General features: G+C 41.9%; 1 protein-coding gene across 7 annotated transcripts in view; it reads left to right on the top strand.

Moving 5' to 3' along the window:
* The window catches only part of usp45 (ubiquitin specific peptidase 45), a 174,317-nt gene that overhangs the window by 137,200 nt on the left and 23,258 nt on the right, over positions 1-13,859 (top strand). For 6 of the 7 annotated variants that reach the window (XR_015079571.1, XM_085997447.1, XM_085997444.1 and 3 more), the window contains exons 10-13: positions 3,178-3,259; positions 8,718-8,809; positions 10,973-11,029; positions 11,788-11,964. Coding sequence is in view for 6 of the 7 variants with exons in the window: in XM_085997447.1 (XP_085853573.1) it covers positions 3,178-3,259; positions 8,718-8,809; positions 10,973-11,029; positions 11,788-11,964 (408 nt within the window). In the remaining variant the exon portion in view is untranslated. The remainder of the gene's footprint in view (positions 1-3,177; positions 3,260-8,717; positions 8,810-10,972; positions 11,030-11,787; positions 11,965-13,859) is intronic. The other variant, XM_085997446.1, reaches the window with a different exon arrangement.

The following is a 13,859-nucleotide window of genomic DNA, read 5'->3' as shown; positions in this document are numbered from 1 at the left end:
GAATGAGAAAAAAGGGGATGGAGTGCTAGTGTTTGTAAAGGATTCGAACACAGAATGTAGGAATATACAAGGGGGGTTACGGAATACATATGAGTAGAGTTTTTTTTAAAAGGAAAGGAAATGGTTCAATTCTCAGGGTGCAGTACAGGCTACTGAACAGTGGAGACGAGAGAGAGAGGATGTGCATACAGTTTCGAGAGATACACAGAGCAATAATATTGGGTGAATGTAACTATCCCAAGATAGACTGGAATAAAGGTATTGCAACTGGTCAAACTGGGGAATGCTTTTTAGATTATATCTAAGACTGCCTCCTAGATTATTATGTTTCTAGTCCAATAAAAAAAGAACCATTTTTTAATTTAGTTCTGGGAAATGAAGTGGGGCAAATAGCTGATAAGACAACAATTGGGACATAGTGACGACAACATAATTAGTTTCAATATAGGAATAGAAAAATAAATAAAAATAAGGTTATTGGATTGGAAAAAGGCAAAGTTCAGTGAGAAAACAATAACAACTAGCGCTTGTATATGCCCCAAGGTGCTTCATATAGATATCATTTTAAAAAATGGATGTTGAGCCAAAGAAGGAGAAATTAGCCGGGGTGAATAGAAGCTTGGTCAAAGAGGTGGGATTTAAGAAGGTTCTTGAAGGCAGAGAGGGAGGTGGAGTGACAGAGGCATTTGGTCCAAATTAATGAGGAAGAAAACTTAGCAAACGGGTCAAGAGATCAGCAATGGAAATTTTCAAATATGAGATGGATAGAGTATAGAATATATTCCTATAAGGTGAAAAGGAGGTGCATCAAAGAACTTCCATGGATATGTAGAGAAATTAAAACCAATTTGAAACTTAAAAAGAGGCATATTATAAAATTAGGCTAACAATGCTAAGACTCACTAGACTGGGGCTCTTTTCTCTAGAAAGGGAAGGCTAAGGGGTAACCTGATAGAGGTCTTTAAGATTATGAAATGGCTTGAAAGGGTAGACATAGAGAAAATGTTTCCACTTGTAGGGAGACCAAAACTAGGGGCCATAAATATAAGATAGTCACTAATAAATCCAATAGGAAATAGAGGAGAAATGTATTTACCCAGAGAGTGGTTAGAATGTTATACTCACTACCACAAGGTGCAGCTGAGGCAAATAGCACAGATGCATTTAAGGGTAACTAGATAGGGAAAAAGGAATAGAGCTGATGGGTTAAATAAAGTAGGGTGGGAGGAGGCTCGTGAGGAGCATAAACACCGGCATGGACCAGTTGGGCCGAATGGCCTGTTTGTGCTGCATATTCTATGTAATAATCATGAGGAATATATCCAGCACAGGCAGGATGAGCTGAATGGCCTCCTTCTGTGCTGTATCATTCTATTATTCTAATATAGAAACTGTATTGAGGCGGTGAAAAGGGAGGTTAGATGATCTAAAAAGGGGAAATGTTATGGGGTTTTGTAAGCATATAGAAATTGAAGAATAGTTAATGAGATGGTAAGACTGCTCAGGGACCAAGGAGTCATAATTATGGATGAGGAAGATATATTGAAGATAATGGCCTGGATTTTGTGGTCGGCAGCGTACCTACAGAGTACGCCGCAGGCATCCAAATAGAATACGAACTTAACCTGATGGAGACCGTCCTTCGTGAACTTGCTGCTTAACGCTGCGTACTAGAGGGCAGCGTAATGGCCCACGGATCCCAGGAGCACATTGAGTGCGGAAGTGTTCCTGGGATCACGTGGGCCTGGTGCTCCAATCATCAACCAGAAGGTGTCTCATTCATTTATAATCTCTGGAAAGGAAAAAAAAACCAAACACTCATTACTAGAACCTTCCGGGATAAACATCTATACTTTCAGCTTGAATTTGTTTTAAGCTTATGCTCCACATAGATGCCAAAAAAAAAATAATTTTATCAATCAAGTTCGCTTCCTCTGAACTTTTCATGGACAAATACAGTAAATACTTTCCATGGACAAAATCCTAAATTGCTTCCATTTCCAGCCTGCGCCTGTTTCCACCAGCCGTAAAATTTTCGTACATAATTGGTGGGCAATTAACCCAACTCCGCGCCATCAATTCGGTTTTCTTGTCTTTTCTTTCAAGTCTGAACGTGACAGATTGCAAGTTTGGGATTTTGTGCAAATCCTGAACTTGTTGTGCATTTCAAAGGTGGTATGACGGTACACCATCATACCCACCACAAATTCTGGCCCAATAAATACTTTGTATTTTTTTTTTACATATGATGGCAAAGTGAGGATGCAGGTGTACTCGCGAAGATTGTTAGAGATAATTATAAAAAAGTAATGAGCAGAACTCAGTGGTTAAGTAACTCGGCCTTGATGGCATGCATTGTCTGCTGATAGAGAATGGACGGCGTATTTGGTTAAATTTGAGAGGAGTATATTCCATTCATCCTTCTGAAGAATATGATCTTACATTTCTGTATTTTCTAATGCAGCTGGTCGCACCTCACTACTGATTAGTTTGAATAACAGAGCTAACAATGGCTGGTCACTCAGGATTGGTTATATTTATAAGTCCTCGGTAGTTTCTCATTGGCAGTTTTCTGCCTGCTTACCTTGCTTTTAATTCTCTTCTATTTTCTGTCTTTTTTCCAACTGTGTTAACTTGCTTGCTTATTTTTTAGTGGTCAGTTCTGATGAAGGGTATGCACCAGAAAGGCTAAACTGTCCTTTGTCTTCACAGATGCTGACTGACCTGTGAAATACCAGCATTTTCTGTTTGTAATTCCCATTTGCAGTTTTTTTAAATTTATACTTTTCAAACTTATCTGTTTTAAATGTCTTAAAACCAACAAAAATACCTATGATTTTCTATTTTTGGTCTAGTGCTGTGAATTGAAAAAAATAAATTGTATAGAAGATGTCTCATTAGAGGAAAAGTTGTTGGAGCATTCAAATCATCAGTGTGGAATTTAAATAAATTTGGTTGCAAGAAAACGGTGCATTCTATACTGTGATAATGGCCCTAATTTCTGGAGCTTGTGTATTTTGGTTTCATAGTTTATATATCCCTATGCCTTACATTCAGGTGCCTCAGACTTCATAAAGCATTATGATTTATCAAATGTTCTGAGCAATGCTAATAATTTGTTACCTGTAAAATAGAAGTTCTATTCTCATAGGTGCTATGTCTTATTTTATGATGCAGCGCATACAGAGTGCTATCTTGAAAGCCTTCAACAGCCCAACAGTCAAAACTGCTGATGAGGAGACAAAACAAAAAGTAAAAGGTAGAGATTTATATATGGCTCAAAGGCGCCATCTAGTGCATTTATAGTCTTTTAAACTTGCCACGCTGCATCTTTATGCTGAAATACAGCCATTACATGCCTATTGCATTGAGTGGGGTTGTTTTTTTAAAAAACTCACAATTAATAACTGTTAGATCCGTGGTTCAGTGGATAAATAATTACACGGATGCTGTACATAAACAAATAACAGGTCTTTACTGGAGGAGGGTGATCTCTAGACTGGGGTACAGAGGCATGCGCGCAGCTTATATACCGGTGTGGTTACTGCCGGTACTACAGCAGTATACAGGAGCTGTAAAAAGTAGTTCTGACTTAAAGCATATGCACTACAATTCCTCCCTTTTTAGATTAATAATACCCCCTTAATATTCAAATAACAATTACATTTTTACGTGTACATTCAATAACAAAAGTCCATTTATAGATTCAGTCTTTGGGGCGGCTTCCTGACCCTTTCGGGATAGCGCCTTTCCGGAGGTTCTTGTTCTTGGTGCAGAGGCGATTCTGACCCCTTTTCATCGGGTAGTTCATCGGGTTCCACTGCTACTGGGTCTGAAGTAGATGCTACCGGTATGTCGGGTTCATCCCCAGGTACTCGAGACATGGGGTTGACACCTTCCTGTGACCCTAACATCTGATCGACGTGGTGTCTCACAATGTTCTCCCCGACATCCACTGTGTACATTAATGGCCCCTGCCTTGTACATATCGTTCCGGGTTGCCACTTCTCTGTTCGATAGTCACGGGCCAAGACTGGTTGCCCTACATTGAAGCTCCTTGTCGGCTTCTCGTTGATGTGCTGGAATTGTTTGTCCGCAACATTTCTTCGCACATTTGGTCTGAGCAAGTCCAGACGAGATCTCAACCTTCGGTTAAAGAACATCATGGCTGGGGTCTGGTTGGTAACTGCATGTGTCGCGTTTCGGTAGGCTAATAAGAAATTGTCCATCTTATGCTGTCGTGGAATTTCCTCATCGCACATGGCCTTTATCGCCTTCTTAAAGGTTTGTACGAACCTCTCAGCCAATCCATTGGTGGCTGGATGATACGGGGCGGATGTGTAATGCCTTACCCCATTCCTTTTCATGAATTTTTGGAACTCGTCAGACACAAACTGTGGTCCATTATCAGAGCAGATCTGCTCTGGCAAACCGTTTCTGGCAAATATGGTCCGTAGGACTGCAATCGTTTTCTCTGTAGTGGTTGAAGACATCTTTATCACCTCAGGCCACTTTGAATGAGCATCCACTGCTATTAAGAACATTGAGTCCATGAATGGACCAGCGAAATCAATGTGCACCCGTTGCCATGGAGAGGAGGGCCACTCCCATGGGTGCAGAGGGGCATGTGGTGGTGCATTTTGGACCTTCTGGCATCCTAAGCAGCTCTTAGTTAGGTCTTCGATTTGTTGATCGATTCCCGGCCACCACACGTAAGCCCTAGCAAGGCTTTTCATTTTCACTCCCCCCAGATGACCTTCATGTAGCTCCTTTAGCACTCTCTCCCTTAACTTGGGTGGAATCACCACTCTGGATCCACACATCACTGTCCCCTGGCATACTGACAGCTGTTCTCTTCTGGATGAGAATGCTGGCAACAGTGAGTCGCTGTGTTGGCCATCCCCTCACCGTCAATTCATATACCCGTGACAGCGTCGGATCATTGCGGGTCTCCTCTATATCCGCGTTTGTTACTGGCAATCGTTCAATTATCGACGAATAAAATATCTCGATAGGGTCCACTGCTGGTGCTTCCTCCACCGTAGGCAGTGGCAGGCGCGATAGCCCATCAGCGTTCCCATGCTGTTTCGTGCCTTTATATTCTATTTCATATTGATTCGCCCCTAGAAACAGGGACCATCTTTGTAACCGCTGTGCAGTCATTACTGGAACGCCCTTCTTAGGATTAAAGATGGAGACAAGTGGTTGGTGGTCAGTCAGCAAGGTGAACTTCTGCCCATGCAGATAATGGTTGAATTTTTTTACTCCCCATACTAGGCTGAGGGCCTCCCTGTCAATCTGGGCGTAGTTGCACTCGGCTGAGGTTAGTGACCGAGACGCAAAGGCTACTGGCCTCTCCAACCCGTCTGGGAATTTGTGCGACAGCACCGCTCCAATGCCGTAGGGTGATGCATCACATGCCAAACGAATTGGTAGTGCTGGGTTGAAATGGGCCAACACCTCTTTTGATGTGATCAATTCTTTACACTTCTGGAAAGCTCGCCTATGTTTGTCATCCCACTTCCATGGTACCCCTGTTTGCAGTAGGGTGTTCAGCGGGTGTAATACCCTAGACAAATTTGGTAAGAACTTGTAATAGTTTACCAGCCCGAGGAACGACCTCAGTTGTGACACATTTTCCGGTGCTGGAGCCTTGACTTCTGCCTCAATCTTGTCAGGGGACTTATGTAACCCCTCTTCATCGATGACGTGGCCGCAATACGAGATCTGTTTCTGGAAAAACTCGCACTTGTGGCGATTAACTCGTAGCCCATATTCCTTTAACCTGGCGAGCACCTTCACCCAGTTAGCGAGGTGATCACCGTCATTTTCGCCCGTGACCAAGATGTCGTCCAAATAACACTGGGTCCCCGGAATCCCTTGCAGGACCTGATCCATCGCCCTTTGCCAGATAGCCGGAGCCGAGGCTACTCCAAACACCAGCCGGTTGTATTGATAGACCTTTATGGGTGTTGATCGTAAGGTAATGTTTCGAAGCTTCTTCTACCTCCATTTGCAAGTACGCCTGGGCAAGATCAATTTTGGTGAAGCGTTTACCACCAGATAGCGAGGCGAAAATATCCTCAATTCGTGGAAGCGGATATTGCACCGTGTGAAGGACTGGGTTCACTGTCACCTTAAAACCCCACAGATGCGGACCACCTTTGGTTCCCCAGGCGTATTACTCAACGACCTCTTCATTACAGGAACGATGGGTGTAGCCCACTCGCTCCAGTCCACCTTGGACAGTACTCCTGAACGTTCCAACCCTTCCAGCTCTGCTTCAACCGCTGGTCTGATCGTATAAGGCACTGGTCTGGCCTTCAGAAACTTTGGGCTTGCATTATCCTCTATTTTAATTGTTGCTGTTATTCCTTTTAGTGTTCCTAGTCCCTCCTGGAACACTTCTTTTGCGTCAGTTAGCATTTCTGACAGTCGTCCAGGTGTGACGTCGTCATCCTTTTTGGCCTCCACCTTCAGTGCCTGTATGGAATGCCAATCTAAATGTATCTTCCGGATCCATTCACGTCCTAGCAGTGGTGGTCCTCCATTTGGCAATACATATATATCCATTTTAGGTATTTCCTGACCTTTATATGTCACTTTCACCCTTATTTTTCCTTTGGGGTAGACTTTTGCCCCGTATACGTCTTCAAGACAATCTCTGTAGCTTTCAAGGGTATGTGTGAAAATAGCCGCTTGTAGTCTCTTTGATTTATGACTGTTAGAGCTGACCCTGTGTCCAATTCCATTTCCACTTGGACTCCGTCTATCTTGAGTGTAACCCAGATAGTCTGGTGATCCTCCATTTCGGTTACATTATGTAGTTTCAGACAACCCAACTCCTTGCTTCCGGAGTCTGTGTCACTTTTCTGTTCGTCTGAACCACTGTCCATCACCTGGTGTACCTTTTTGTACTTCTCCTGTGGAGATTTCTTACTGTTGGTTTTCTTCCCAGACCTGCAGACTCTTGCTATGTGTCCTGCTTTCCCACACTGTCTGCACACTTGGTCCTTGAACCAACAATCTTTCTGGTCATGTGTTGTTCTGCCGCAGCGATTGCACTTCCCTGTTCCATAGGTCATTTCGTTGGTGCCGTATTCTTGCGGTCTCCGTTGTATCTCTGCAGCGCCCCTTGCGGCTGCTTCATGTGATACTGCCATACTGAAAGCTTTGTCTAGCGTAAGGTCCTTTTCTGATAGAAGCCGTTTCTGGGTTCCTTCACTTTGTAGCCCACACACAAACTTGTCCCTTAACGTGTCTGCTAGTCCCGCTCCAAACTGGCAGTGTTTCGATAGCTTGCGCAGTTCCGTTAGGTACTCAGCATTGCTTTCATCTTTGTGTTGGTTCCTTTTATGGAACTTAAATCGTTCTGCTATCAGCAGCGGTGTGGGGTTTAAGTGGTCCTGTAGGATTTCTACTATGCTTTCAAAATTCTTGTTTACCGGCTTCTCTGGGGTTATTAGATTTCGCAGTAACCCATAAGTTTTTGCACCCATGGAATTTAACAGAACCAGTGCTTTATTAGCATCTGGCACTTCATTCACCCTGCAGTACACCTCAATACGTTCCACATATGTCGCCCAATCTTCGACTTCATTGTCGAATGTAGAGATACTGCCACTCTTCAGCATCCTTGGTTGTGCATTAACTATCCCCAATGGCGCCTCCCGCGCTTCCCCTTCTTCTCCGCTGGCACAAAATGGCGTCTCCCGCGCTTTCCTTCCTTCTCGCGCTCGCCCATCTTCTCCGCTGCGGCTTCGCAAAATGGCGTCTCCCGCGCTCTTCCGTCTTCTCCGTGGCTCAATGGCGCCTCCCACGCTCTCCCTGCTTCTCCGCGGCTCAATGGCGTCTCCCCTTGCTTCGCCCCGCGGACCCTGATCAGCCCGTGATCCCTGGCTGTACTCTGCGCATTCTTCTCTTGATATTTGTTGACGCCGCTCGGTCTAGAACCCGGCTGTTTCTTACCCTCTCTCCGGTTTGCAGTATTTTTCCTCGACGCCGCTCGGTGATCAACCCCCGGCTGCGCCCTGCTCTCTTCACCCTCTTTCTTACCCCGTCGACGCTGCCCGGCTCTCTCTGCCGTCGGTCGGCTCCAGCCACCGCTGCTCGGGAAGGGTCTGCTCTGGACCTGTCGTCGGTCTCTTACTGTTCATTGTGGCTGGGGAACCAAGCCCGGCTCTCCACAGCCTCCCCAGCGAAGCCTGACTGCTGGGCGGTTGCTCGCGGTCGACGCCCGTGTTCCTGGACTCAACTATTTTTTTTTTTATGTTGCAGGTAGATTCGCATCAACACTCGTCGCCACTGTTAGATCCGTGGTTCAGTGGATAAATAATTACACGGATGCTGTACATAAACAAATAACAGGTCTTTACTGGAGGAGGGTGATCTCTAGACTGGGGTACAGAGGCATGCGCACAGCTTATATACCGGTGTGGTTACTGCCGGTACTACAGTATACAGGAGCTGTAAAAAGTAGTTCTGACTTAAAGCACATACACTACAATAACGATTGCATATTTGAACAAGTAATGCAAATGAATAATTTTGTTTATATCTACAATGTTGCTTTTGAGAGTGCGCCATCTAAAAATTATGGTGCACATACAGAATGCATGCTGTGAAGTATTCAACATAAAGAAAAATGTTTATAGGAGAAGCTGTGAATATTAAGAGTTAAATGTGCAAATATTTAGCTCTTAAATATGATGTTACAGTTTATGGCAGAGAAGGTGTGAAGATGAATTTTATCGATCAAATTTTTGTTGGCGAGCTGGTCAATACCATCATGTGTGAAGAGTGCTCAGATGTGAGTATTTACTTAATTGCATGACTTCTTGTAAAAAAATAAAACTGTGTTTCAACCTTCTTCCCATCTGTATTCACCAATCATGATCAAAAGTAGGCTACAACCAATTGTATGATGGGCAAAATATAGAATTGCTCAGTGAATAACTTTTTTTAAAGGAGACTTTCTATACCCTTGCATGAATTACATGGTGATGATGGTCTCTTGTGTAGAGGTAATGCTTTCATATCCTTTTGTCGTCCACCTAAACATCTACTGTAGATGCAATTTCATTGGGACTGGCTGTAGAAGAGTTACATTACCGCCTTGAATTAAGAATGTCAAATGGTAAGTGGCCCCCAGGTTCAGAGCAGTATAGCAACAACAGCTACAACTTTGCATTTATATAGCACCTTTAATGTAGTAAAACAGCAGGGAATTGCCTGAAATAATCCAAGCCAAAGAATTGTATATGACACGGAAAGGACATCATAAAAGGTTAAATAAAATGTGGAAATGAGGGAGAGCGATACCTGCTTGTAACGCCCCAATGTGGGATAAAACCTGTTTTTTAATTTACAGTTTCATTCACAATCTATAGAGTGCTGTTTTTAACACATTTCCATTTTAAATATTGTACAACAACAAATCCTTTTATAAAGCAACAAACCTTTGAATTCTTAGCTCATGGAACCCACATTAGGGTTTGTAAATTGTCAAGTTTTATAAATCCTAAAGTGAAAAAAAATATAGCATCAGAAAATATCTTGCACTAATTTCTTGAAAATGTATAGAAAATAAGCAATATGTGATGTAATTGAATCTAGAATAAAATATCACTATCTTCATATTAATTTAGACTAAGATCTTTTTACAAGGACATTAATGTGGTGAAAGTTGGCACTTTAATATATAATGAGGTACTTCATGCTCATGAAACAAACTGTATCACAGAATCACAGAAACACCACAGTGCTGATAGAGGCCATTTCGGCCCATCGAGCCTGCACCGACACATATCCCACCCGATCCCCGTAACCCCTACACCAACACATATCCCACCCTATCCCCGTAACCCCACGTATTTAATCCCCCTAACACTAAGGGTCAATTTATCATAGCCAATCAACCTAACCCGCACATCTTTGGACTGTGGGAGGAAACCGGAGCACCCGGAGGAAACCCACGCAAACACGGGGAGAATGTGCAAACTCCACACAGACAGTCACCCGAGACCTCATTATAAATTTTGTACATGGGGTTTCCTGTGATCTACAAACTTATTTTCTGAAAAACCTGCAACAATGATGTTGCAGATGAGTATAATAGCCTTCTGTAGATGTCCTTCAACATTGCACCAAAAATACAGAACACTACTGAAATTAGCAAGAAAACATGGAACTTCTACCATAGTGGTAATATTCTATGCAGTGTTTACTCTTAAAATGAGGACTGATACCAAAGGCTGCAACTTAATTTGGGATGTTCTGTTAATGTTTATGGAAGATGGGGATTTTATGTTATAGGGAACGGTAGCATAGTAGTAATGTTACTGGACTAGTAATCCAGGGTTCAAATCCCACCACGGCAGCTGGGGAATTTAAATTCAGTTAATTAAATAAATCTGGAATAACAGGCTAGTGACCATGAAACTACTGGATTGTTGTAAAAAAAAACATCTGGTTCACTAATGTCCTTTAGGGAAGGAAATCTGCCGTCCTTACCTGGGCTGGCCTATATGTGACTCCAGACTCTCAGCAATGTGGTTGACTCTTAACTGCCCTCTGAAATGGCCTAGCAAGCCACTCAAGGGCAATTAGGGATGGGCAATAAATGCTGGCCTTGCCAGGGGCGCCCACATCCTGTGAACGAATAAAAAAAAAAAATGCAACTGCTTTGTTCTCATAGTATTCTGGATATCTTAAATAGATTACAGCAATGCAGACTATTCTGTCTTATCCATTATTCTTTATACAGTGTGAGGTGACTTTCTTATTGACTCGTGGTAATGTATATGTGGGAAAAATTTAATTTACTTTCTCAGTTTAAATTTGATGTTTTTATTACATCTCATTTTTTTAATGATTAACTAGCTGAAGGTAATTTTTTCTGTACTGTATTATGAGTTGAGATTTTCAGTACTATTATCAACTGTATATGATCTTTGAAATGATCTTCTTTTAGATTTCAACTGTTAAAGAGCCATTTATTGACCTTTCACTTCCCATTGTTGAAGAAAGGGTAAGAAAATTTTTGTTTTCATGTGCAATATAAATGAAGAATTTATCATCCATTGGCACTCTTTTTATCTCTCTGCACAGTTTGTAATGGGAACAGTGTATTACGTGATATATTCCACAAGCAACCATGTCATATTCTTGATTTGCCAATGGTCTTCCAGGTTGTAGGCATAACTAAAACAGTTTTCGAGACTTGTACAGGTTGACCAAACCACTCAGCCTGCCAGTGGCCAGGAAACATAATTATCCCTCCCACAGTAGACATAGTTTTGGCTTGATGGATAATCCTGCCTCCAAAGCCACATGTGGAAATCACCTCTTTTCTAGTCTGAGTCAAAGGCGGCGGCACCAGCTCATTTACTTTACTGCGCGGCTGCTATTATCTGGGTCTGGGTTTGGGTTTTCCTCTGGGGTACCTAGAATAAACTAGCTACCCCACCGTTCTCCATTGTAAATGGTGTATTTACCTATCAAGTATATGTTTACATTTCTCCAGTATAACTATCTTGGTGCTGAATTGTGATCTATTTCCTATTTTTTTAATGGCCCGGTTAATGTAAATTGAATGTCCGTATGTGACAGACTCTACATAAGTCTTTAAGCTCATTCAATTCATATATAATTTTACAGTTTTTTTGTAAATACTTGCAGTGGTTAATGTTCATGTAGTAATAATTATGCACATTTGAAATATGTTATTTTGTTACTTTTGTGGTACAAGCAATATTTTGTAAATGTTTTTCTTTTATAACTGGTAAGGCAGCCAAACCAGTGCCTTTAGGGAGAATAAATAAAAATCAGAAAGCAAAAGATACAGAAATTGAGGAAAATATCTTGGCTTCAAGTAAGCAGGACACCTGTGCTACATCTACTACCCCAATTAAATATAAACCAAAGAATTCTAAGAAACCAACTTTAACAAAGTACACGGTAAGGGTATGTATTTGGTTTTTATTGTTGCGAGAGTAACTTGTCTCTATACTTGACAACACTGTAGAATTTGGCCCTCTATTAAATAATTTGATGTTTTGAATATTTGCATTTCTGAGCTCCTTAAATAGAACATATTAATGGGAAGCTATTTACGGGTAGATTTAACAAACTGGTGCTCCCAATGCAGAGTTTCATGAGTGGATTTCAGAAACTCGGGCACAGAGATCAGCAGCCCGCAGACTTTTCCATGTATTAAAATAAATGTACAGGAAATCTTGCAGGACGTGCTTACCTCTACACTCCAATCTCTGATATGTGCCCTAGTATATGAATCGCCATGTCAGGTAGGCAAATTCATAATACCTTTGGTACCGTAACAAAAGCTGTTAGTTTGGGGTTATCTGAGACTCAGGCCATGGGCTAAATTCTTTTGATCAAGCCTGTGAAGCTTCTGTCTGTTCCATCCTTTGTATATGCAAACCTTCAACTGCTTGTATTTCCCAAGCTAGATTCTGATTAAACAGGGAGCAGTCTTTATCAGACCTCCAGGACCAAGAATTTTTGAAGTATTGCCGCTTCCAAGCTTTCAGGTTTTGGGTAGAGGAAAGATTGCTACACAGGGGCGTGGAAAATGCTTGCACATTTTTTGTATGGAGGGTCTAGCTTTATGTATGAGCAGTCTTTTTTTTATTGGGTTTTTGCTTTTTTGTGCATAGAAGAGTTTTGTGTGTAATGGGGTCTTTTAGGGATCTGGTACTATTGCATAATCGCCTGCAGCCCAATCACTGATTTTGATATGTTTCTGCCCCCCAGATCCAAAAGGTTGGACATCCCCAAGCTAATCCATCAAAATTTAACATTTAATCAATTACAAGGACATAACATGGAGTATATTTATAAATTTTTTAAAAAGTTCCCTATTTTGTGTTATCATTTTACAAATTTAATGATTATGAAGTAGAGATTTCCCTGCTGAATTTTACAAAGCCTAACTCCCTGAACTGAATCCTGCACTGACGAGGCTCCTCAACAACAATAACTTGCATTTATATAGCGCCTTTAACATAGAAAAAGCATCCCAAGGCATTTCACAGAGCAGTAAGTAAAAAGTGAATACCAGGAGATATTAGGAGGGGTGATTTAAGAGGTGGGATTTAAGGAGAGTCTTGAAGGAAGGCAGAGAGGTGAAGGAATTCCAGAGTGTGGAGCATAGATGGCTGAAGGCACAGACGCCAATTGTGGGTGAAAGAAGGACTGGATGCACAAGAGGCCAGAGTTAAAGGAACAGAGAATTTGGGAATGGGGGTTTGTAAGGCTGGAGGAAGGTAGGGAGGGGCGAAGCTATGGAGGGATTTGAACAGAAGGATGAGAATTTTAAATTTGAGGCGTTGGGGAACCGGGAACCAGTGTAGCTTGTGCGGGAATCAAAGACAATGACCTGGACTTGGGTATAGGGGGCATAATTTCATAGTTTGTGGATGGCACAAAGTTTGGAAATGTAGTGAACAGTGAGGAGGATAGTAGCAGACTGGTGACAGGGGCAAATACATGGCAGATAAAATTTAATGCAGAGAAGTGTGAAGTGATGTATTTTGGAAGGAAAAATTAGGCGAGGCCGTATAAACTAAATGGTAAAATTTTAAAGGGAGTGTTGGAAAATAAAGACCAAACAGATTTTGTGAAAGTTGTGAGGTACCTGATAGTTGTGTTTTTAACATACAGCATTGCTGATGATATTCATTCAGAAATTTGCCTTTGGTCTGTAGATCAATATAAATGCCAGGTACTGTAGTGGCATTGTGGAAGCAAAAATCAATCTCTCTATGAAGTTATCAACATATTAAAAGCAAAAAGACCACCCTATAGTTTAATTTCCCACTATTCTTTATAATGATGTG

This window comes from Somniosus microcephalus, chromosome 9, assembly GCF_052327205.1.
Source record: "Somniosus microcephalus isolate GS21.2 chromosome 9, FLI_Smic_1.0, whole genome shotgun sequence".
NCBI lineage: Eukaryota > Metazoa > Chordata > Chondrichthyes > Squaliformes > Somniosidae > Somniosus > Somniosus microcephalus.
This window is presented reverse-complemented; position numbering and strand designations above follow the sequence as displayed.